The sequence below is a fragment of the Neurospora hispaniola genome (assembly GCF_033458365.1).
Source record: "Neurospora hispaniola strain FGSC 10403 chromosome Unknown B0T23scaffold_10, whole genome shotgun sequence".
Taxonomy (NCBI): domain Eukaryota; kingdom Fungi; phylum Ascomycota; class Sordariomycetes; order Sordariales; family Sordariaceae; genus Neurospora; species Neurospora hispaniola.
Window position 1 is genome coordinate 643,009 of NW_026944415.1, and position 23,704 is coordinate 666,712.

The 23,704-nt window shown below is 54.0% G+C and overlaps 5 protein-coding genes across 5 annotated transcripts; 2 read left to right on the forward strand and 3 right to left on the reverse strand.

Moving 5' to 3' along the window:
- Positions 1 to 1,962: 1,962 nt before the first annotated feature.
- Positions 1,963 to 5,451, reverse strand: B0T23DRAFT_45043 (uncharacterized protein). The gene is made up of 2 exons (XM_062841091.1): positions 2,204 to 5,451; positions 1,963 to 2,124 (listed from the first exon to the last, which is right to left on the reverse strand). The coding sequence occupies exons 1-2, from the start codon at positions 5,243 to 5,245 to the stop codon at positions 2,041 to 2,043; spliced, it is 3,126 nt and encodes a 1,041-aa protein (XP_062688197.1). The 5' UTR covers positions 5,246 to 5,451; the 3' UTR covers positions 1,963 to 2,040.
- A 313-nt stretch (positions 5,452 to 5,764) lies between these two features.
- B0T23DRAFT_408383 (beta-lactamase-like protein) lies at positions 5,765 to 9,234 on the forward strand (the record flags this gene model as incomplete). The annotated part of the gene is made up of 2 exons (XM_062839290.1): positions 5,765 to 5,772; positions 6,234 to 9,234. The coding sequence occupies 2 exons, from the start codon at positions 5,765 to 5,767 to the stop codon at positions 9,232 to 9,234; spliced, it is 3,009 nt and encodes a 1,002-aa protein (XP_062688198.1).
- Positions 9,235 to 10,152: 918 nt separating this feature from the next.
- Positions 10,153 to 12,199, forward strand: B0T23DRAFT_45090 (glycoside hydrolase superfamily). The gene is made up of 2 exons (XM_062841104.1): positions 10,153 to 10,430; positions 10,495 to 12,199. Exons 1-2 carry the CDS (start codon positions 10,343 to 10,345, stop codon positions 12,066 to 12,068), a joined length of 1,662 nt encoding a protein of 553 aa, XP_062688199.1. The 5' UTR covers positions 10,153 to 10,342; the 3' UTR covers positions 12,069 to 12,199.
- Positions 12,200 to 12,551: 352 nt separating this feature from the next.
- On the reverse strand, positions 12,552 to 15,113 carry B0T23DRAFT_367259 (pyridoxal phosphate-dependent transferase). Its single transcript, XM_062836415.1, has 4 exons — positions 14,545 to 15,113; positions 14,377 to 14,477; positions 13,294 to 14,302; positions 12,552 to 13,184 (listed from the first exon to the last, which is right to left on the reverse strand). Exons 1-4 carry the CDS (start codon positions 14,773 to 14,775, stop codon positions 12,960 to 12,962), a joined length of 1,566 nt encoding a protein of 521 aa, XP_062688200.1. The 5' UTR covers positions 14,776 to 15,113; the 3' UTR covers positions 12,552 to 12,959.
- A 741-nt stretch (positions 15,114 to 15,854) lies between these two features.
- On the reverse strand, positions 15,855 to 22,257 carry B0T23DRAFT_45141 (1,3-beta-glucan synthase component GLS1). The gene is made up of 4 exons (XM_062841116.1): positions 22,081 to 22,257; positions 21,816 to 22,006; positions 16,413 to 21,737; positions 15,855 to 16,348 (listed from the first exon to the last, which is right to left on the reverse strand). The coding sequence occupies exons 2-4, from the start codon at positions 21,989 to 21,991 to the stop codon at positions 15,982 to 15,984; spliced, it is 5,868 nt and encodes a 1,955-aa protein (XP_062688201.1). The 5' UTR covers positions 21,992 to 22,006; positions 22,081 to 22,257; the 3' UTR covers positions 15,855 to 15,981.
- Between the last annotated feature and the right edge of the window lie 1,447 nt (positions 22,258 to 23,704).

Genomic DNA, 23,704 nt, shown 5'->3' on the forward strand with positions numbered 1-23,704 from the left:
ACATCGACATCGTTGGGCTCCACCGGTCGCTAGATAACCCCCCAACCATAGAATCAGGATCAGGATCAGGATCAAATAGGCTCGACCGACGTGACATGACATGGTCACGAACCAGTTGATCTTTCCGTCACTCCGCGTGCCCTAATCCAAATTGGAACACTGGAAAGGCCGGAAGGCTACCTACCTGATCTATTACGTGACTGCATGATCGGAAAAGTAAGTTGGATGAGACGCTTAGCTGCCGATTTCCCGTCTACCGATACCTCCCCTGATGACTGATGATGAGTGGTGTGTGGGACTGGATGGAGGACTCACTGCAAGATGCCGGGATTCACCAGATGAAGCAGGGAGCCAGCCAAACAGGGAAGGAGTCTTCCGCTATCGCTCCATTCGGGTGGAATTGTAGGTACAATAACCATTGACCATTAGGATCGCCAAGGCAATCATACTATGTACATACGCTTGGGGGGTTGGGGTTCCTGTGCTGTAAAAGTTTCGGTTCGGGAGATGGAGGACCGCTTAGGTCGGCTGGGTCGATAAATAATTGGGCAGGCAGACCATTATGGGACGGATGGATGGGTGGATGATGTAATGGATGAGAGAGACAGATAGTGGTGTAAGTTTCGGTGAAGTAGAAAGGTAAGCAAGGTCTGTAGATAGGGTAGGTAAGTCTAGGTAGGTAAGGTAGGTAGGTTCGGTGAGTGATCGTGTTGCCGGGAGGGGAAAAAACAAAGAAAAAAAGAGAAGAAGATGAGCGAACATACAACAAACCGTTACACATACCTACGAAGCTTACCATCATGGATATATGATTTATCATCCATCCAACTGCCTGTGGTGACTCCAATATATCATATGCCTGCCATGTAGATATTGAGAAGGAGGATATCATTATACAGCCATCCATGCATCCATCCATCTATCGATAGAGGTAGCAATGATCGAGTGTACAGGATCATAATGGATAGCTGTGGATATGTTCAAGTTTAGCATACATGCATAGGTAGTTCCGTGACCACCAGGTTCGATATTATCGCGGAGTGTCTCTCCCCGTACAACTTGGTGTACTTATGAACTCACCACTCGTTACTTGTTCATCGCTCCTTACTCATGCCGTGTTGTTACAGTACTCCCTACCCATGCTCATTGCTCACCATGCTTACTTACTTCACCTAGTTCATCTGTTTCATGTAGTTCATGTATTTCATCTAGCGCATGTAGTTCACCATGCTCACTGCTCACTGCTCATCGCTCACCGTGCTCACCTAGTTCACCTAGTTCATCTTGTTCATCTTGTTATTTCACCGCGCCCACTATGATCCTGCTTTCCATATCCACTCATCTACCTGACCAATCCTTTGTCACCGGGAGGGCAGGCAGCTTGAAGCACCTATCTCTTTATCTACTCCTTTCCTCCCTCAAATACACATCCTCTGCAATGTGACATGTATACCTATATATAACATCACCTGAGGTATCCATGAATCAATCGAACTAATAATCATGGGGGCCGCTTGAACGGTTAACTGATAGCCTGTCAATCCATTCGACCATGAGACGGAAAAACAACCGAGAGAATCATAGCAGCAAAAGTATCGGCTTAGCGATAGTGGTCCCCCGTCTCGATGATCCGTCAGCTCCTCAAGCTTGACAGTAAGGTGTGAAGTTGCTCTTTGTCCCATTTACTTGAGTATATCACCAACGAACGGGGTGACCTGGTTCTCAAGGCGTCGGAACACGCAAAGGAAAAAAAAAAGGAAAAAAAGGAGTAAAAACCAAGAGGCATGAATGAAGTTGTAGAAATAGCGTTGGCAACGTGAAATTATATCATGGTATTCTCTTTTTTTTTTTCCCGCCTCGCCATCCTTCAGCTCCGCTAACCTAACAAATAACCACCCCTCAGTTACTGATCCTCTTGATCTCCGCTACCTTCTTTTTCCCGAACAATAGGTACACGAGGTAATTGTAAACATGACAACCATCACCACCCACCACTACTTAGCTCACCTCCCCCATCCGTTATATGTGCGCGCCTTTACTTTACCAATACGCAGGCCTCAACCCCGTAAAGCTTCCCAGCGCCGAGTGACTTTCGCCATCTTCCCTCTTACGTTGGCCCGCGAGCTATCAAAATGTCAGTAAATTGTTCACAAATTACCCCAAGAAGAGCGTTTTAAGGTAGGTAGGTAGGACGAAAACTCACCTCCAACTGCACCCCCTTGTGGACATGCACCAACCAATCGACATAGCTCTGCGCCTCGTTATTCCGATCCTCCACCAACATGCGCGCAAACTCAAACTCGGCCCCGTCAATGCCCTGTCTAGCCAACTGGATCGTCAACCCCTTGCTGCCCCTCACTGTCCGCATATACTCAATGATATTCCTCGTCTGCGCATTCAAGTGCGTCTCCAGGACAGGGATCGTCGACGTGTAAGGATCCAGCGACTGGAGCGTCGTCTTGTCCTCGCCAAACAGATCCTGAATGAGGGCGGGCGCGGTCTGCGCGTGCATCCAGAGGAGACAGACTTGGCCGTTGTCAACGAGGTAGACGCCGCCGGGCTCGACGCGGGCGAACGAGGCGCGCAGAGTCGAGGGCATGCGCAGGTGGCCCGTGGTGGCGTCGGGGTAGCCGTCTTCGGGCTGGAGGCTGTGCAGCGGGATGATGCGCGGGTAGAGATAGAGGGAGAGCTCGCGGGCGCCCATGGACCGGATCAGACGCATGTCGTGCACCCGACGGTCTGTGGTCTCGTTGCCGCCCTTGAAGGCGCGGCATTTCAGCATGCCCAACACGTACATGGTGAACTCCTTGAGACGCTCGGGCATGACGAGCTGTTGGGGCGGGTGAGGCACGGCGAGGTGGTTCTTGCGGTAGAGGGCAAGGATGTCGATGGTCTTTTCGGTCAGAGAGGAGCGGACTTCCTTGAGGTTGGCGCTGGTGGTGGAGAGCTTCGTGCTGGCTTCCTTGGCCAGGATCGAGACGATGGCGTCCTGGTCGATGAACTTGATGCAGTCGCGCGCTAGGTCAGAGACGCCGGCGATGACGTTGATGCAGCGCACGCGACGCTGGCCCGAAGCGGTGGTGTAGAGCAAGGCGGCTTGGAAGTGTGCGTCCAGCTTGGAGTCGAGCTTGCCGTCGTAGCCAAAGGTGACGGCCAGAGCCTTGTCAGCGTCGATGACGCCAATTTCGAGGTCGGCGCCAAAGGTGTGCTGGATGAAGTTGCCATGGTAGGCGTTCACTTGGAGGCCGTTGGAGCAGCGGACCTTCATAAGGGCTGCGTAGCCCGTCTCGCGCCTGACTGCGTGGTGGATCTCCAGGGAGAGCTTGGTGCTATCTCGCTGGACGACAAAGTTGGGGTAGAAGAAGGTCTCGCCACCGGTCGTAGACGAGACATGACCAATAGTAGCAATATCCAAGTAGCCGCCAGATGGCGAAGCCATGAAGAAATCAGCACCAACACCCAGGGAAACCATCTTCTCGGCCAACTTCCTCCAGCCAGGGTGCTCGGTAGTGAAGAGCTTCTTGTCAGGCTCTCCACCCGGGTGCTTGCCGTCGTCTCTCATAAAGAGACGGCCAGGACCCCAGGTGGGCAAAGCCGCAAGGGAGCAAAAGACCTTGCCACCCGTCTTCTCAAGCGCAGCAACAGCCGCGTTCAGTGCGGACAGCAGGGCTGGCTCAGGGTTCTTGATGTTGGAGAACATCTGGGGCAGGCGCGTCAAGAGCGAGCTAATGACAGCCTTGGACTCGTAGGGGTCCACAAAGAGACCATCGCTCAGGGGCAGGAAGGGGTCCTCGATGTCGGGCATCACGATCATCTGGGCCTGCTCAAGCGCAGGGCTGACATTGTAGAAGTGAATCTCCTGGTCAAAGGTGACGAAGCCAACCTTGGCACCAGCGGGAATCTTCCTCCTTGGCTCTCCGGTCTCGTCCTGGTCCTCGCCTTCCTCCGAACCACCGTACAGAGCACTCAAGATGCCTTCGCAGAAAGACTCGAGAAAGCCCTTGTTGTAAGACTCTTGGGTAACATCAATAACGAAGAGGTAGCGCATGCCGACGGGTTCCTTGGTCCAGTACTCCTTGGGAACAACAAACTCGACGGTTCCGCGGGTCAGCTCGGGGCGCTGGTCGCGATCAACGCGGACGCCCTGGGGGCTAAGAGCGCAAAAGTACTCGGGAGGGGTATCATTAGCATAGGTACAAAGGTTGCAGACGAACTTGTTGCCGCCGGCCTTGAACATCATGAAGGGGTTCATGTAAGCTCTGCACCTGTGGCAGCGTGGCGGGCCCTGTTCGCCAAAGTCCAGGACGGGGATGGGCAGCTCGCCAGGCTGGGTCTCGGCCAGGGGCTGGAGAAGAAGACCCAGGGGTAGGCCGGTGCTCTTGAGACCCTCGGCACTTGCTGGCAGGTTGGTCATGGTAAGACGAGCAAACTTGGGCGACGAGTTGCCCTGGTCGAGGGCAACGAAAGACGTGACAGCCGGGGGTGGGACGAGGCGCTCAAAGGTCGGGTATACATTGGTGTGGAAGTAAGGCTGGACAGCGTCGCGAGAAAGGGGCACGCTGGGGGTATCGTCTGGCGAAGGCTTGCCGCCCTGAGGACCGCCGGCAGCAAAGACACCGGAGCCAACACCCTGGGTAGCGTCCCTTGCGGCGAAGTCGGCGGCAGAGGTTGGGACGGGGCCGAAAGCTGGGCTGGCGGGCATGGGGAACTGGCCATGGCCCGGACCTGGTATCCTGCCGGCGAGGGAGGGGTCGGCGTTGAGGAACTGGGTTGCAGGTATCCCGGCGGGGGGCATGCCGTTGAAGGGCTGCGAAGAGCCGGCAGGGGCCTCGACCGTGTGGAAAGCATGGCGGTCCTTCTTTTTCTTTCTCCCGTGGTGATCGGCGGCACCAGCTCCAGCACCCAAAGACATGCCACCCATCTGCGCAGCCAAGCCTACATCATCCATTGGCGACACGGGAGAATGCGCGGGAGGGGCGCCGTAGGGAGAGGGGGCACCGTATGGTTGTTGTTGTTGTTGTTGTTGCTGGCCGTATTCCTGACCGTACTGCTGCTGACCATACTGCTGACCATACTGCTGCTGCTGCTGGTGACCAGGAGCATTGTACTCGGCGCCAGGGTGATATGGGTTCGGGGCAACTGGCGGTTGGAACTGGGGAGGCGCCGGTTGTGAGGTGCGGTTGGGATCGTTGGGGTCGAGGGTCTCCCCCTGACCGAGGGCGTGGTACATGGTGTAGTCGGCCATGTTTGGTTTCTGGGAGGGTTGTATTAGGACTAGTATGTCACCGTCGTCGTCGAGTGGTGTTGCTGTTCGTGGTCGCTGTTGTCGTCGTATATACGTGTGTGCTATGGTATTATGGAAGATAGGGGGGCGGCGGCACCTCTTCGGACGAGGGAGCTTGATCGAGATCGGCCGGGTCGGGGTCGTGGTCAAGGCCGGGAAGAGCAAAAAGCGGAAGGACGCGGAGTTTGTTTTTGTTGTTGTTGTTGTTGATCATGCCCAGCAGCAGATGTGTCTATGTCGTCGAAGCATCACCGCATACCAAGGTACATGGAAGTGCAAGTTTGTTGTTAGTGGTTGAGGCCTGGGGATCGGAGTGGCAGAGGATATAAACTGGGCGACAGTGGTTGCTTCCCCCGGTGGAGGTTATCTGGCTCTATCGGGACCGCTCCAGTCCAGTGTCACCATGGATGTCGAGCTGTCCTTTTCTCGTTTCCATGCGCAACCTAGGCAGCCCGGGGCCCAGCCAAAAGTGGGGCCGCGATGCTGCCGTGTCAATCGCCGGGCATGTCAGCCCACTGAACAACAGCGCATGTGCCCCCCCAAGCTGCCCCTAGAAGTGGAAGTGGAAGCAAGGGAATGCAGGTCCGACAACGCCTTGGTTTGAGGAAGCTTTGCCGGCTGTCAGCCAATCACATCGGCACTTGGCAGCCAGCTGTGACATACATAGGTAAGGTATCTTCCATTCAAGAGGTACCTCTAGTACCTCTACTTGGGCCCTGTAACCGCCAATCCAGCATGGGTCAACAGAGCCTCTTGCAGGCACTTTCAACGTCCCGTCGCCAAACAACAAACAACACCTAAACTCCACTAACAAAACATCATCACCACAACATTTCCATCCACGGGCATCCTACATCATCACCCCCCCCGGTCTGATGGAGTTCTTGGGCGGCTCTCACCCTTACCACCACAGGTAGTCCGACAACAAAATCAAACAAAAAATGTTCAGCTTCTGCCCTCTCCAGGGCGCCCTCTCCGACTCGTCAGCCTCCCAGTCGCTGCTGGAGCTCGACGGCGGCGTCAAGATCCTGATCGATGTCGGCTGGGACGAGACCTTTGACGTCGAAAAGCTCAAGGAGCTCGGCAAACAAGCTCCCACTCTGTCCCTGATCCTCCTCACCCACGCCACCGTCCCCCATCTGGCCGCCTACGCCCACTGCTGCAAGCACTTCCCACCCTTCCAGCGCATTCCCGTCTATGCGACGCGCCCCGTCATCGATCTCGGCCGTACCCTGACGCAGGATCTCTATGCCTCGACACCCCTGGCCGCCACCACCATATCATCGGCCTCGCTCGCCCAAGTGTCGTATGCCTCGGGATACTCCCAGGCCGCCTCCGCCGAAAACACCTTTCTCCTCCAGCCACCCACTCCCGAGGAGATCACAAAGTACTTTTCTCTAATCCAGCCCTTAAAGTACTCTCAGCCACATCAACCGCTGCCGTCGCCCTTCTCCCCGCCTCTGAACGGACTCACCATTACCGCCTACAACTCGGGCCGCACCCTCGGAGGAACCATATGGCACATTCAGCATGGCTTGGAGTCGATTGTCTACGCCGTCGACTGGAACCAGGCCCGCGAGAACGTGTTTGCCGGCGCTGCTTGGCTAGGTGGAAACCATGGTGGTGCCGGAGGTACACAGGTGATTGAGCAGTTGCGCAAGCCAACCGCCCTAGTATGCAGCAGTCGTACTCCAGACGCCGCCCTACCGCGTGCCAAGCGTGACGAACAACTTATGGAGTCAATCAAGCTGTGTATTGCCAGAGGTGGTACTGTCCTTATCCCCGTCGACTCGAGCGCCAGAGTATTAGAGCTATCATACCTTCTCGAACACGCCTGGAGAAAAGAGGTCGCCAAGGACAATGACGTCTTCAAATCGGCCAAGCTGTTCCTTGCCGGACGCACCATCAGCAGCACCATGAAGAATGCCAGGAGTATGCTGGAGTGGATGGACGACAGCATCATCAGAGAGTTTGAAGCCTTTGCGGATGAATCGAGGAGGAATAACAGGAGGGATGAGGGTAATCACCAGACCGGACCAGGACCATTCGACTTCAAATACTTGAGGCTACTTGAGCGCAAGGCACAGATCGACAAGATCCTGCAACAGTCGGACGATGCCGAACCAAGAGCCAAGGTGATTCTCGCCAGCGACACGAGCCTGGACTGGGGTTTCTCCAAGGATATCCTCAAGTCCATTGCCGCTGATGCGCGCAACTTGGTCATTCTAACGGAAAAGCCCAACTTCGAGCCGAACCAAAAACCATCTATTTCGAGGACACTATGGGAGTGGTGGAAAGAGAGGAGGGACGGTGTGGCGACAGAACGCACAAGCAACGGTGACACATTCGAGCAGGTCTATGCCGGTAACCGCGAGTTGGAGATTGAAACCGCCGAACGAAAGGGGCTTGAAGGTGATGAGCTGAACGTCTATCAACAATGGCTGGCAACCCAACGGCAGCTACAAGCTACCCTACAGAGCGGTGGCACCAATCTATTAGAAGCACCGGGAGACGTCCTTGACGACGCTGATTCCGACACCGATAGCGAGTCAGAAGGCTCTGATACGGAGCAACAAGGAAAGGCTCTCAATATCGCAAACACAATGGCCCAAGCAAGTCGTAAGAAGGTAGTATTGAGGGACGAGGATCTTGGTGTCACCATCCTCATCAAGAAAGAAAACGTCTACGACTTCAACGTCCGCGGCACCAAGGGCAGAGACCGCATGTTCCCCGTCGCCATGCGTAGGAGACGTGCCGACGAATTTGGCGAACTCATCCGACCCGAAGACTACCTCCGCGCTGAAGAACGCGAAGACGCCGAGAATCAAGAAGCCGGCCAAGTAAACGCCAACAATCAAGAGCCCGAAGGCCTTGGCAAGAAGCGCAAGTGGGAAGACATCGGCACCGCCGGCAGAGGCAGAGGCGGCGCGGGGCCTAACAAACGTCCCCACCACCATGACCGCCGTCGCCTTTCCGCAGGCGAAGCCGACGCTGCTCCCTTTTCCGAGAACGGCCCAGCGGGCGATGACCTCTCCGATCTCGAAGACGAAGAGGACGAGACCCTCAACGGCCCCGCCAAGCTGGTAGTCACCAAGGAAACTATTCCCGTCCGTCTGCGGATTGCCTTTGTTGACTTCAGCGGCCTCCACGACAAGCGCAGTTTGACCATGCTCATCCCACTCATCCAGCCGCGCAAGCTGGTCCTCGTCGCCGGCGGCAAAGACGAGACCTTGGCCCTGGCCTCGGACGTCAAGAAGTTGCTCACCGCCCAATCCACCGGTACCGAGTCCGCCATCGAGGTGCTCACTCCCTCAGTGGGCACAACCGTCGACGCCTCGGTCGACACCAACGCTTGGGTCCTGAAACTAGCCGACCCGCTCGTCAAGGGCCTCAAATGGCAGAACGTGCGTGGTCTGGGAATCGTTACCGTCACCGGCCTGCTACTCCCCGGGGGCGAATTCCAGCCGATCGAGGTGGACGGTGGCGATGGAGATGCAGCAAAGCGCCAGAAACTCGAAGACTCTTCGGAAACTCCAACAACTTCCACAGCCCTAGTAAAAACCGGCACCAATATCTCCCCCACCACCGCCTCCCTCCCTACATTGGACCTCGTCCCGCCAACCCTGGCCTCCTCGTTACGCTCCCAAGCCGCCCAACCTCTACACGTAGGCGAACTACGTCTCGCCGACTTGCGTCGGGCCATGCTAAGCGCAGGCCACAAGGCCGAGTTCAGGGGAGAAGGAACGCTGTTGATTGACGATGTGGTGGTTGTGCGCAAATCAACAGCTCAGGGAGGCAGGATCGAGTTGGAGAGCGTGGGATTGCCGAGTGATACCATGCCGGGCACGACGAGTGGTGGATTGTTGGATGCGGCCATGAAAGTGGGTGGCACGTTTTATGCGGTTAAGAAGAAAATTTATGAGGGCTTGGCTGTTGTTGCTGGGGCTTAAGGGTGGTGAGAGATATGGGAATGTATCATGATGGGAAGCAGGTATGGGAATGCCGGCGTGAAACGGGGTTTTGGTTGGGTTGTAATTGATTGTGTACACGAATGTGAGTTCATCACGATGGATAAAATGGCCTCGCTGGTAGGGGGGCTTTAACTGGTGTTTTTTTTTTCTTTTCTTTTGTCATGCAGTGTCGCTGAAAGCGGCATGAGACAACTCTGCTCTTGCTGGGTCAGTGACAGCGAGAACGTGGCTGACTACCATAGGACCACACCAATTCAAGACTTGAGTCACTGCACTGCACTCTTCACCATCACTGAATCTTTTCCCCCATGCTAGATAGACAGAGGTACGTAGGCCTTTGTTGACGAGACTGAGACTTTTTTTTTATTCAACGAGTGATTGCCAGGCACGAGGGATCAAAGGCTCAATCGGAGACATGTGTAGGCTTACAGCATTCCAGTGATAACCACCACGAGGAACATCAACAACACAACAACCAGGGTCAACACTTTACCAGTGCGTAATTGTCTCGGTATCACACACAGTTATATTTGATTGGACTTGAATCCGATATTCAAGGCGAGGTTCCATTTGGAGTCGCTTGCAGCATTTGCTCCTCCCCTCCATTTCTCGGAAGTAATAGGTACACTGCATGGCACCATCTCGGCTTCCATTTACGCCGGCTTCAATTGTAGGAAGAGCTCTGGGGGTTGTCTGGTCTTCCAAGGCCCTGGAAGTTCATTCATTGGTGGTGAAGTCGAACTGAGACAGGAGCACTCAAATATATCATCAACCTGAGATGACGTAATCCCTCTCTTTCCTCCAAGATTCTAGATCTCAGCTTCACTTTTTCTTTTTGACTTTGCCTCTCACTGCACTTACTTACGTCTCTGACAGCCGCAGTGCATCGTCATGTCTCACAACCTTCGTTTTGGATTCTCTTGTTGTTGGTACAGCTGGCCTGTTAACCAAGTAACCGGCTTGTACATATCTCCAGCGGTCACCGTGCCTCTCGTTCGTTTCGTGCTCGGCCAACTTGTATGACAGTCATTCCTTTCTACCACCCATTCTCTTGAATGCAGAGGGACAAAAGATAACTTTGTTGAGGATGAAATTTTCGATTCCAGTCTCTCGACTTGTCCTAGTGGCCAGTCTTCTTGGACGTATTTTGTGTGTTCCGTTAGCTGGAAACGATAGTAAGTCGCCCAACTCCCAAGAAAACCAAAGACAGGGTAGCGATTGGCTAATTAGGAAACCTAGGATTAGGAGATCATCCTTACGATGTTGATCAACAAGTTCGTCACGTTCGTACCCGCTATCAACCTTCGCGGCTGGTGGATATTCCTCTCCACGTGGACGACACCGCACCAAAGGCCGTAGCAGATTTTGAGAATGATGAAAGGAGATCTGCTTTGGAACCTCAAACGCCATCCAAGGGCATAGGGAAGAGTATTGAGGCTGAGAGTGTGACGTTGGCGGCAAGAGGAGATGCCTCTACCGACCAAGCCGACACCGCCGTGACAGGAACAGCAGCCGGCGAGGTTGAAGATGTGGCCATCTACATGGACGAGAACTCACAAACGGACAGCACGGAGACCAAAATCATCCCCATAATCTCACCAGCAACCCCCTCTTCCTCATCAACCTCATCATCGGCATCCTCGTCTTCATCTTCCTCCCCGGCAGTAACAACCCTCAAACCAAAAACCAAACGCACCAACCTCTCCTCCTACCTTTCCTTCAACAAAGCAAACCAAAAACTCATCAAGCCCATCAAGCACACCAAGCTCACAAACACGCCTCCATCAACCAACGACGACACACCAACAATCCTCCCCGACACCACCACCACCACCACCACCTTCACCCACCCCGGCTTCCTCCCCCAACGTCTCCCCGGCATAACCTACGCCCCCTACGACCTCACAGGCTGCCGCTCCCCCGCCAACATCACCTCCGACTTCGCCACCATCGCCCAAACGCGTCTCTACTCCTCCGTCCGCATCTACGGCGTCGACTGCTCCCAAGTCCTGCACACCCTCCGCGCCGCCTCCTCCGTCTCCTCTCCCCCTTTAAAACTCTTCCTCGGCATCTTTTCTCTATCCGACCTCTCCTCGCAACTTACCACCTTGATAAAAGACGTGCAGACCTTCGCCTTGACTGAAAAACTCGCCGTCGACGACGTCTGGACCAACATGATCGACACCATCTCCGTCGGCAACGAGCTCGTCAACAACGGCCAAGCCACCCCCGCGCAAGTCTTGGCGGCGGTGCGTACAGTCCGCCAAGTTTTGAGAAGGGAGGGATACTTTGGTCCTGTAGTCACGGTCGATACGTTTGTTGCCGTCCTAAACCATCCTGAACTGTGTAGTAGTTCGGATGTCGATTACTGCGCGGTGAATGTCCATCCGTTTTTTGATGCGCATACGGAGGCGGAGCGGGCGGGGGAGTTTGTCAGGAGGCAGGTGATGAATCTGAGGGAGGTTATTACCCCTAAATCCCAGGCCCAGGCCCAGGGGACTGGCCTGTCTCAGGGGGGGACTACTGACATGATAGGGGGAGGGGAACGACGGAAAAAAAGAGTGGTGGTTACCGAAACGGGATGGCCCAAGCAGGGAAATGCAAATTACCGGGCGGTTCCAGGACGATGGGAACAAAAGACGGCGGTGGAGGGCGTGATGAAGGCTTGGAGAGAGGGAAGCCAGAGGGGGTTTGTTGGAGACGATGGAGGGGATTTTGAGCTGTACTTGTTTACGGCGTTTGATGATGAGTGGAAGAAGGCGGACAAGGGCACGTTTTATGCGGAGCAGTTTTGGGGGATACATGATCGTTGATAATTCTTCCTTTTCTTTTCTTCATTTTTTATGTTCTTGTTGGCTATGTATATCCTCTTGTTGGCTATGTTGGGCGTTATGTGGGGGGATACCTATCGTTCTACAGTTTTTGTTTCTCGGTTTTTCTTCTTGGTGAGGTCGATGGTCTGGGTCTTCTTCTACTTTCTACGTCTACTTATTCATTTATATATCATTTTGTTGGGTGGATTTCTTGGACGGTTTACGAGTTACGAATATTTGGCTTGGGATCAATCATGGGTATCTAGGTATTAGAGAGGGGGAGGACATTGGACTCATCAGGTGTAGATGAGAGAGATATGTGATAGGCAAGACTGAAGGTACTTAGGATAATGGTTACCAGGCAGGAGGCTCCATAGGGGGGAATGATAACAAGCAGAATAATACTTCTTCCACCCAAGATCTTATATATACCGCAATTTAACAGTTTCACTCGACGCCGAGGCTATGTAGTGGTAGTGTATCCAATACCATTCACATCATGACATTACGTATTAACTATCTATCTTGGTCTATCGTGACATCCATCCATTCATCCATCCACCATTCCGCCGTCATAGGCAGCCAGCCATTGCTTCCAGCCCATCATCCATCCATCTAATTCATATTCATGTCATTTCACACCATTCATTTTTCTTTTTTGTCCCCCATTCCACTCCAAAAAGCCTACAAGCCCATATCCCATCTATGAATCAACCTCCATAACCCCCTTTCGCTGTCTTTATGTCTGTCTCCCACTGCCACAACCACATTCAAATATTCCCGAGTAAAATATATCTTTGGCGGCACAGCAGTGACATTTAGACACACAAAGACAAAGAAAGGAAACAGATTGGAAAGTGAAGAATTACCCTCTACCAGCAAGCTCTTCAACTAAGCAGTAGGAACACCCAACTTGTTATTCCCCTTCTTGGTCATGACCTTGGTGATGGCGTGACGAATCGCAATGCCGGCCTTCTCCGTCTCCTTCTTGGACAGGCCAGACGTGACGCAGACCTTGAGGGCCGGGGTGGCGGTGTAGACGTTGTCCTTGAGGCCCATGTGGGTGGTGATGGGAGCGCCCTTGAGGCGGGTGACGAGGATGTTGTTGGCGAGGCACTGTGTCGTGTTAGTGTTTGGGTGAAGGGGGGAAAAAAAAGAATTGAATGAAGGGGGCAAAGGAGGAAGAAGGATAAAAAAAAAACAAAAAAAAAAAAAAAAAACATACCTCATCAGCAACCTCCTGCAACAAACGCTCCTGATCCTCCGCCGTCAGCCTCCTCGCTTCCACCACCTGCGGCTTCAGCACCAACAGCAAAATCGGATTCTCGGGCGCGCTGGTGCAAATCACCCAATCACTCTTGGGATCCAACTGCGCCCTCATCAACCGGATGTTCTCCCTGCACACGCCCAACGTCGCCTCGGGGTTCTCCTGAATGACATGCAAGCTCTCGCTGGCGATGATGGCCAACATGGCCGGCAACGCGGCCGAAAACGTATAACTCGCGGCCGTCAAGCGCTGGTGCTCCACCACGTCCTTGGGTCCCGCACAGAACCCGCCGCCGGCACAGAGGGGACCAGCGAGCGAGCCAACAATCATGTCCACCTGGGTAGGGTCGACGTTCTGCGCCTCGGTCAGGCCGCGGCCGGTTCGGCCCAGGACGCCAAACGACCATGTCTCGTCCAGCATGATGCGGAACTTGTACTTCTCCTTGAGCTCGATCAGGCGGGGCAGGTCGTTCATCTCGCCCGTGGTCTCGAACAGGGCCTCGGTCACGAGAAAGCGGCGCGTCAGCTTCTTGGTGCGGGCCTGCTCGGCCACCACCTTGGCCATGACGCGCTCGAGGTCGTCCAGGTCGTTGTGCGCGTACCACCGAATGTTGGAGCGCGAGATCTCGAGGCCGCGCCGGATCGAGTAGTTGACGGCCCGGTCGGCCACAATGATGTCGCCACGCTTGCAAAAGGCCGGGATCACGGACGAGATGGTGGAGAAGGCTTGCGCGTACACGATGCAGCCTTCGGTACCAATGTAGTTGGCAATGTCGGCCTCGGCGCGCATGTGCACGTCCTGGGTGCCGTAGAACTGGGGCGGGCCGCAGGGGCCGACGCCGTAGGTGCGAAGGGTCTGGATGGCTTTTTCCTTGATTTGCTCGTTGGCGTTGAGGTTGTAGAAGTTGTACGAGGCGAGGTTGGTGACGGTGCGGCCGTTGGCGAGCTTGGATTTGGGGCCGGTTGCGCTGTGTTTGCGACCCGTGTCAGCACATTTGGGTCTCTTTTTTGATCTGTGAGCATCGATGGGAGAAAATCTTACCCAACAATGATTGGCAACTTCTCGGACTCCATCTCCTCGAGGACGGTCATGTTCGGCACGAGAGGCTCGGGGGTCCATTCGTCAACGAGCTCATCGATTTCCTGTTTGTCCCAGCATCAGCACTTGACCTCCCTCTCTTGAAGTCCTTATCCTCCGTGTGGAACTCACATCGTCAGTCAACTTGATAAAGTTCTGCTTCGAAGTCGAGTAGGCCGGCGCCATAAGGTATCTGATGAAGAAGATGACCAGGACCAGCTCGATGGCCGAGCGCACCGGATCGTTTTGGTACGATGACCTGACATAGCGGATCAGGACTGCGGACCCCGGCACCTTTTGGAAGGCCGCGATGGCTTCGTTGAGCCATTCGGTCAGGTGGGTTTGGAGTTCTTGGAGCTCCATCTTGTCTGGTAGCCTCAAGTTGGTGGCTCGTTGGATGCGACGCGATGCGATCAAAGGATGGCGCTCGAGGTGTGCGATGCGGCTGGCGGACTGGGTGGGAATCGGATGATGCGCGTGCCGGCTGCGTCCCTCTAGTAATCGTCGACCGAGAACGAGAGAGGTACCGCTGGGGAACCTCGATGATCTCTCGTCTCCGTCGTACGTAGTATGTGGAGAAAGGTTCACGGGAGAGGAAGCAGAAACGACCAAGCTGTCTGTCTCTATCTTGCCCACAAGGAATCGGAGAAGTTGGGCGGTCAAGAAATCCACGTGTCGGACCCTTCGGAGTGTTCCAGTAGCTGTGTAGAGGCACCACCATCATACACAGGCCCATTCAGCACCAAAGGTCCCTAGGCCTGGACGCTCCAAGAGCCAATCACCCTTGCTTACCTTTGGATTTTTCAGGTGCTGCAGAAGCTCAGGGGTAACAGCCCAGTCGACCAATCAATACCGTTCAAATATCGGATCTCGGCTCAAACCGCCCCCCACCACCGAGTCTGCCTCGACCTAATCGATTGTTCACAACAACATCACCAGCCCACAAGAACATACGTCCCCACGTTGAACAATGTACACTATAATGTCCCGAGCGAGGGCGTGCAAGTGTGTAACAGGAAAGGGTTTCGCTCTAATACTAGTAGTACTAAGTGTAGAATCTCCGCCAGACTAGATATAACATGAGTAAAAAAAGGTACTAGAAAAGAACACAACCCAGTGTGCGTGCAGAATGAAAGTGCGTCAAGAAGACAAAGACAAATCTAGAAAAGCCGCGTGTATTATCATGCCTTTGAACCGCAGCCGCCACAACCGTCGCCGAACCCAATCCCCGTTTCTTCGCTACTGTCACGCTCATCCATATGTAAAGATTTTGCCCCGTTGCAGTCCAGGTGTAGCTACACAAGGAGCAAGATGAGGGAACAGAGGGAAGAAACAAACATAGATATGTCAACACCGAATACACAACAAGACCTCTTTCTCACACACGCACACCATTCGACCGAGTTTTACACCACAATTCATGATTTCCGTTGCTACTAACCACGCAAAACCCAAAACCAAAAATAAATATCGAAACAAAAAAAAAACACCAGAGAACTGGTACTAGAGTGTCAAACCAATTAACCCTATGCTACCATACCAGTTCCCCCCTTTTTTTGCTTCATCATCTTAAAATGCCATCCTCCTTTCAGCCTTGCTAGTAGCCTTGGCGACATAGTCCGATGTTGTCGTCGGGGTCCAGACACCAGAGTAGTTAGTAGCCTTGGTTCCCGTCTCCAGACGACCTCTGGTGTCGTCATTGTCACCAGAAGGTCCCAGCTTCCAGGGGTACTGCCTGAGGATCAAGCTTCCATCGCCAAAGTTGTTGACCATGTCGAGCGTGTCAGTAGGAAGCTGTTTGCCAGCCACAATCGGTCCAACAATCAGGGCGACAAAGATGACAAGCAGGACAAAGTAGAGGATCGCATAGCGGATCACACGTCTCCTCCTGAGCTTCGTCTGCTTCAACGAGTAAATGGGGGCACGAATTTGACGGCTACAAAGATATTGCGTTAGCAAGAGAGTCAAAACAAAGCGCGGAACAGGTTGGAATGACATACCTTGGACGGAGCCAGAAGAGAATGACCGAGTGGAGCACATCGACCTTGGGGATGATAAGGACGGGGAACATGGAGAACAGAATCAGGTGGCCAAGGATAAAGTCGGCGCCAAACATGCTGAGCTCCGTGATCTTGGCAAGCCACTCACGAGCAGGTTGCGAAACCGAGTGCCAGCCCATAGAGTACCACTTGCCCGTCCAGAAGGCAATGTTGGAGGTATCAGTCTTGAACTCACGAGTCAAGGCCAACGAGACAATCATCTTGATGATGAAGCGCTGAATCGAGACCATGGCGATCATGCCGAGGAGCGTAGGGGTAAACTCAAAGTTCTGCAGGACGAACATGACTTCGAACATAACCAAAAGGATAATGACCGACATACCATGGGCAATGGCGGCCAGAACACTACCAAACTTCTTGCAGCACATGCTCAACAGAGGACCCATGCAGCAGGCCATACCGAACAAGCCACCAAGGACACCGGCGTTGACAGCCATGGGCGCAAACGTGACAACCAAGAGACGGATCAAGGCGGCGGTAGGCTTGATGCTATCGTCGTTGGCATGGGGTCCAAATTCGCCCTTGACACCAGTCTGCGCGTTGATGAACAGATACGGAATGGTCGTCAAGCAGACAAGGATGAAGGGGGTAAGCATCTCGGACCAGAACAGGTTGGTGATGGCAGCCCTGGCAACATCGCCCGAAAGCTTGCTCGACGGGTCTCCGATAATCTTGCGCTTGAAACCAGTGATTCGAATACGCGAGAGACGGCAGAAGGTGATCCAAGAAGAGGCGTGCGAGCGAGAGTTACCACGCGAGAGCCAGCGGAGATACTCGCGGTAGTCGATGAAGAAGTCGCCCCAAGAGAACTGGTGAGGGTTGTAGAGGAAGGGCGAGATGACCAAGGCCATGAGCGAGATCCAAAAGTAGATCAGGGCAGCGTGCCAGACAGTCAGGCAGGCAAAGAGCAACATCATGACCAATCTGGCTCCGAAGTAGATCGAAGGACCGGCGAAACGGGAGTAGAGAACACCAAAGGGAATACGCGCGGTGGCGAAACCACGACCGGTACCGATATATCTGGCACCACCAAAGGACAAATCTTGCTGGACAGAGTTGGCGTAGATCTGACAGACGAACACTTCGAAGAAGGGCGAGAGCGAAAGGATCTGCTTGATGAAACGAGTCGCAGAGCGGATCACACCCTTCTCCATCATCTCCTGGACTATCAGGGGAACGAAGGCAAGGAACAAGACGAAGATAATCGAGAGGACACAGCGGTAAACCCAGTCCAGAAGAGCGTCGGTGTTGGAGCAGCCGGTGGGGAAGAGGGCATCGGTAATGGGGACCTCGCGGTTGTACTCGCAGCGGATCGTCTCATGACGCAGTACGCCGATGTTAACGCAGCAAAGCATGAAGAGCTGGACCGAGAGCATAATGAACATGTTGTTCAAGTGGAAACCGGGATGGGCGTAGTAGAAGGACAGGAAACGATCGATCGGGAGCTGAGTTCCAAGGTAGTGGTACTCGCGAGAGAGCAACTGTTCACCCATACCAGTTCCAATCTTGGTGGTGAAGTTGAGAATGGAGCCGAAACCCAAATCACGACCCTTACCGCACTGGTAGTAATCGCAGTGCTTGATGCGGCCACCACGCAACAGAGCGTTCATACCAGCGTAAATATCCTCGTTCAGATGCAAACCCTTTTGAGCCTTGGAGACACCACCACGGGTAGTCATGAAGATACCGTTGAGGAAATCAGGATGACCGTAATGGAGCTTGCCACCAATCTGGGCCAAGGTTCTGGCGAAGAGCGTACCGAATGTCTGTTCCTTACCGGCGGCAATATCACCGAGGATACCAATGTTCTCGGAGAAAATGTACTCACGAGCACCGAGAATGGCAACAGGGTGGCGGACCTCGTTCTTGACACCGGGAGTGTAGGGCGAAAGGTTGTCGGTCTTCATCTCCTCGAACTCGGCCAGTACGCTGCGGATCTTGAGGCACTCCTCGAGATAGTTGTCTTGGTTGGCATCGATAAGCTGGATGTACTCGCCGCGGTAGAAGATGATGGCGTGGTTCTGGTTGTCGGACTTTCCGTCACCGAGAATGGGGTTTCCGGAAAGCTGGATACGGAACTTGGGCCGGCGCGAACCGTTCTCCATGATCTCAGAGTGACCGTCGATGAGAGCAGAGTACAGACGAGGCTCCTCACCTTCGGCAAGAGGAGGCTCTTCGTCAAGGTAGGCGATTTGGAGATCGGGGTAAGCGCGCAACAAGAACTCGGCGTTCTCCATTTCCTCCTTCTTGAACTTGGCGAAACGCTGCATGGAAATGCAGAGCTTGAACTTGCGACGAGCCATGCGCTCCAGCTCACGCTCGAGCTTGTCGGAGTTACCGCCAAACATCTGGACGACTTCGGGGTTCTCGACACGGTAGAGAAGCTTAATGGCACGAGCGTAGTTCATGAAACCCGAGACGGTACGGTACAAGGTCTGGAAGCGAAGCGAGGCCCAAATACGGGTTCTGAGGGTATACTCGGGTGCCGAGGACTTGAAACCGATGCAGTAGAAGGGAAGATCGTCGATCTTGCTCTTGACGGTCTCCTTCTCCTTCTCCTTTTCCTTCTCCTTCTCAGTCTCGCCGTTGAACTGCGAGGTCTCATCCGCGAGAATCTTGGTGTCCTTAACGAAGCAGTCCCATTCGTGGGGATGGAGCTGCTTGAGGTATTCCAGGAGAGTGACACGCGAGTAGGGCTCATCTTCACGAATGATTTCACGCAGAGAAAGAAGAATCTTTTCGCTGTAGTGAGGAATCATGACAGTGAAGGTAGGCATGTTGTCAACAGGGAGGGGCTCGGGGATGGGAGTAGAGAGCGACTGGGCGAAGAAGGAAATTCTGCGCTCGGCTTCGCTGTACTGAGGGAAGAACTCGGTCTTGAAAGACTGGTCTTCCTGGGAAACGAAGAAAGTGGGGGCACGCAGAGTACGCTTGCCTTCCTGCTCAGAGGGCACCTGGTGGTAGAGGAGCTTCTGGACGTGATCAATGGCCAGAAGGTGCTCGCGGTACATGGAGATGACGATAGCATTCCAGATCTGGGAGATGAGGACCTTGGGCTTGTACTTGATCTCCATGTCCGTAGTGGCGAGAACCTTGGAGTAGATACGCTTGGGCAAGCGAGCGTAGACGTTTCTCCAAGGAGTCCAGATCGAGGAACCAAGGTAGAAAGCTCTGGCGACCGAGAAGACGGAGTTGATCAAGACGTACCACAGATACGTATCGAGGAAGAAGAAGATCATACCAGTGAAGATCATCAGACCCATCGTGATTTGCGGCTGGTACGGGCAGAGCCACGTCTTCAAAATCGAGTCTCCAAGACATGACGTGGTATCCATAAGACCAATGTAACGAATTGGGTCACGAATCGACAGTGTCAAATATACGTACGACTCTCCGAACTTGGCGCCGAAAACCACAACCCACAGACCAAACGACATGGCCATGTCATGACCGTTGAGGCGAGGCCAGCTGGCAGTAAATGTCTGACTGGCGACGTACTTGCGTGAGTTCTTGGTGAGGTAACTGCCGAAGAGACCACCCAGAGGCATCACGGCAAAGAACAAGAAGGTGACGAGAGCGATAAAGAAGTGAACGATGCCGACGATATAGACAGGGGTGCTGTTCTGATGATCAATCAGAGCCTGGCCTGACAGGCCCGGAAGGAAGACATAGACACCAGGAGCCAAGTTGATGATGAGGACGAAGACCATGAACAGCATTCGCTTGGACAGATGCTGCGCACCAGACCATCTGCGAGGAACATAGGCCCATTCTGCCAGAGTTGCTCCAAAGTTGATCAGCGAAGCGACAGCACCACCGAAACCGACAAAGGACCACATGGCAGCCTTGGGAGGTGACTGGTTGACCTGCTGTTCGTACATGGGAGTGATGATGGTAGGCATGTTGTAGGCAGTGTAGAACCAGAACATGGTCAAGTGAATGATCCAGATACGGTTGAAGTTGACAAGCATGTGGAACCACGAGCGTGTCTCCCTGTAGGTCTTGAAGAAGCACTTCTTCCAGTTGACATCCTTGAGCTTGAGATAACGCTCAGCGGGAGGGACGTCCACCAGCTTGCTCTTGTCCTCAAGAACGATACGGTTGATACCTTCGGGATACCAGAAGAGCTGGTTGCAGTCATCATAACCGATAATCTGCTCGTGATCTCTTTCGCGACGGACGTAGACACCTTCGTAGATCTCGTAACCCTGATCGCGGCAGTAGCGATACAGCGGGGTGATGACGTTGTTGAGGAAGGTGAACTCCTCAACGGGCTCGACCATGTTTTGGCACGCGGGCGAGTTGAGATAGTCATCGGCGCACTTGAAGAGGAAGCACAGACACTCGGGCATGAAGCGGACCTGGTTGGCTTCGCCCCAAATCAGGAGATACAGGGCAAGCTGTCGCACACGGTCATGCTGCGACATCCTGTTCATGCGAGTCTTCCAACGGAACTCGGCCGCCTCCAACGAATCATCACCCTCCAGCTCTTGAAGGATCTCAGCTTCGTTTTGGGGCTCGTCACCCTTGGCCTTTTTCTTGGTGCGCTTCAGGTTGCCCTTCTTGCCCTTGATGTTGGCGAAACCGACGGCATCGTCCAGATCCAGATGGGCAGCGAAGTACCACTTGCGGTAGTTTGCGTTGTCGCCACCGATGTAGTCGGCATGGAGCGAGAGAAGAGCCTGGTTGGGAGTCATACGAGAAGCACGGGAGTCGAGAAGCGTCATGAGATGGTCGTACATGTTGCGCATGCTGTCACGCTGGAAACCGAACTTTGCGCAGAGATCCAAAAAGATGTCCTCCACCTCCTCCTTCGAGAGGGGGATTTGGGCATCCGACGTCCAGGCGGGATACGGTTCCTTGGAGCGCTGGCCGGCAGGAAGAACGTTACCGTAGTCCATGCCGTAGTTTGGTGTCGACGCGCCAGACGAGCGGTTTCCGCCGTACGAGATCTGCGAGGAAGGAGGGCGATAACCCCGGGCACCGCCCTGGTCGCCATACTGACTGTCGTAGCGCTCATCGCCACGGCCATAGTAGTCCATCTCGGCGGCACGGGCCATGTCGGACCTCATGGTGAAATCGCTAAAGGTCTCGGAATCCTCCTCAGAGCCACGAGCGGCATGGTTGTCTCGATAGCCGCCGGCCTGGTCGTAGCCATGCTGGTCGTAGTAGCCGTTGTCGTAACCCTCCTGAAACCCTTCATGGTTGTCGTAATAACCACCATCCTGGTGGTACGGGTTGTTTGGGTCGGCGTTATAGTAGCCGCTGCAAGACAGGACAAAGCGTCAGTCGCAGGCGTTCAAAAAAAAAAGGGGGGAAGAGAGCAAGATTTGGGGAACATACGACTCATCATAGTAACCTTCGCCATGCTGACCGCCGGCAGCGTGTCCTCCATTACGGTTATCATAGTACTGCTGATCGTCGTTGTAATACGCGTCACCATTTCCATTTGCGTTGGGAGCATGGCCGTAGCCATCATCGTGATGGCCTCCGCCGCCTTGCTGAGGGTATCCCGACATATTGGGCAATTAAAGCTGGGCGGGACAGGTCAGCGGATTGAAAGAATATATAATATGGGCTGTGGCGGGTCGAATTTTGGACAACTTACCTGATCAGAAGCGCATGGGAGACAACGAATCAAGGAATGGGATAATTAACGTTTGGGCCAAAAACTGGGAATTGTTGCCGAGTGGTGCTTGCGATAATGCAGCAGCAAAGCGACAACAGCAACGACGATTACTAAAGCTGGTATGCGTAGAAATAGCAGAAGTGGCGGGCCACTGCAATCAATGCAGCTCCTTCCTGGTGTTGTTTGATGATGGTGAGCGGTGGGTGCTGAAGAGCCGTCTATCGGTGTCGTGAACCGGTGTAGCCCAGGGGCGCAGGCAGGTGGTGCTGGCGTTGACTGTCTGCTGCTGCAGGCAGTGTGCTGCGGTGGGTGTCGGGCTTGCTTGCAATTTTAAGCGTTGTTTTGTCGATGAGCAGCGATAACGAGTCGAACCGAATGATTTATTATTTCTCTTTTTTTTTTCTTTCCAAACTACGCGCTCTGCTTTTCCTCTCTGCAAACAAAACGATTGGCGCGGTGACTTGGCGGTGGGCAAATGCCAACGACGCAGGCCTCCTGGGAAAATCAATCAATCGCGCGACGGAACGAGTGATGAGGGGAAGGGAGGAGGCGAGTGACAGAAAGTTGCCGGTGAGCGAGTGTAAAGGGAAGAAGGGAGAAAGGGGAAAGAGAGGAGGGAGAGGGGGGGAAGGTAAAAAATCAAACGAAGTGGAAAGTCAACAAGCTGACAGGAGTCCTGGTACACTACTAGTGTCGTTGGTTGAAGAAGGCGGAAGCCGGGAAGGGGGAGGGGGGGGGGGGGGGGAGGACTGGAGCAAGAGAAGTGGGAATGGGAGTGGGAGTGGGAGTGGGTGGGATAGGAAAAGTGGATGCCAGGCAGGTGGGAATGGAAATGGAAGGGCAGTGTGTGGTGCGTGGATGGAAAGCGAAAGCCAAAAAAAAAAAAAAAAAAAGGAGGCAGCGACTGGGATGGACTGGGACTGCGCTGGAACATGGAAGATCCAGTGCCCGTCGTGGGTGTTGTGTGTCTACCACACCTGATACCTCCGGCTGCTGGGAGTTTCCAGGCAATTGCAGCGGGATCCATCCATCCCTCAATGACCCATCCGGCCTCGTCCAGCAACGCGTTTCGTCAGTCAGTCACCACACCTACTTCACGGCAGGACCTGACCGTCCCGACAGCAGGGTAGAACCTCAGTGGTTGCGACAGGCCCGCGGGTGGGCAGCAGTGGACTGGACGAAAAGGCATCGGCGTCTCTGACTGGTCGCTGCATCGCTCGCTTCATCGACGCTGTTCAGGGGGAGCACTGTTTGGCAGGGATCGTGGAAAATGGGAAATGTGGCACCCGGCAAGGGGGAACGAAGGAAGTGAGGTGGAAGGGGGAGGGGGAACCGTTTGTGTCCTTGTGGATTCCCACCGTGCATTGCCTGCTTCTTTCTTCCATTTTTACTGACCTAGTAGCGTCTTTCACTCCCGCAATTCTGGTACCCCAGGTGCCCAGTTAGATACTGATGGGAGTGTTTGAAAAAGAACCGAAGCTCCAAAGAGGGCGACGCGAGAGAACGAACGAAGAACCATAAAGCGCTGTCAGAGTTTCGTTTTTTTTTTTTTTTGGTTTTTTTTTTTTTTTGGTTTTTTTGACACAGCCTCTGAGCCTCTGAG

Coding starts and splice junctions, on each gene's coding strand:
- B0T23DRAFT_367259 (XM_062836415.1), bottom strand. CDS start 14,775: ATGGAGCTCCAAGAACTCCAAACCCACCTGACCGAATGGCTCAACGAA. Junction 14,303..14,376: donor AAGTTGCCAATCATTGTTGG/GTAAGATTTTCT, acceptor TCGCAAACACAG/CGCAACCGGCCCCAAATCCA. Junction 13,185..13,293: donor TGCAGGAGGTTGCTGATGAG/GTATGTTTTTTT, acceptor AACACGACACAG/TGCCTCGCCAACAACATCCT.
- B0T23DRAFT_45141 (XM_062841116.1), bottom strand. CDS start 21,991: ATGTCGGGATACCCTCAGCAAGGCGGCGGAGGCCATCACGATGATGGC. Junction 21,738..21,815: donor GAAGGTTACTATGATGAGTC/GTATGTTCCCCA, acceptor CCTGTCTTGCAG/CGGCTACTATAACGCCGACC. Junction 16,349..16,412: donor CTCTTCTGGCTCCGTCCAAG/GTATGTCATTCC, acceptor ATATCTTTGTAG/CCGTCAAATTCGTGCCCCCA.
- B0T23DRAFT_45043 (XM_062841091.1), bottom strand. CDS start 5,245: ATGGCCGACTACACCATGTACCACGCCCTCGGTCAGGGGGAGACCCTC. Junction 2,125..2,203: donor ACAAGGGGGTGCAGTTGGAG/GTGAGTTTTCGT, acceptor ACATTTTGATAG/CTCGCGGGCCAACGTAAGAG.
- B0T23DRAFT_45090 (XM_062841104.1), top strand. CDS start 10,343: ATGAAATTTTCGATTCCAGTCTCTCGACTTGTCCTAGTGGCCAGTCTT. Junction 10,431..10,494: donor TCCGTTAGCTGGAAACGATA/GTAAGTCGCCCA, acceptor TAGGAAACCTAG/GATTAGGAGATCATCCTTAC.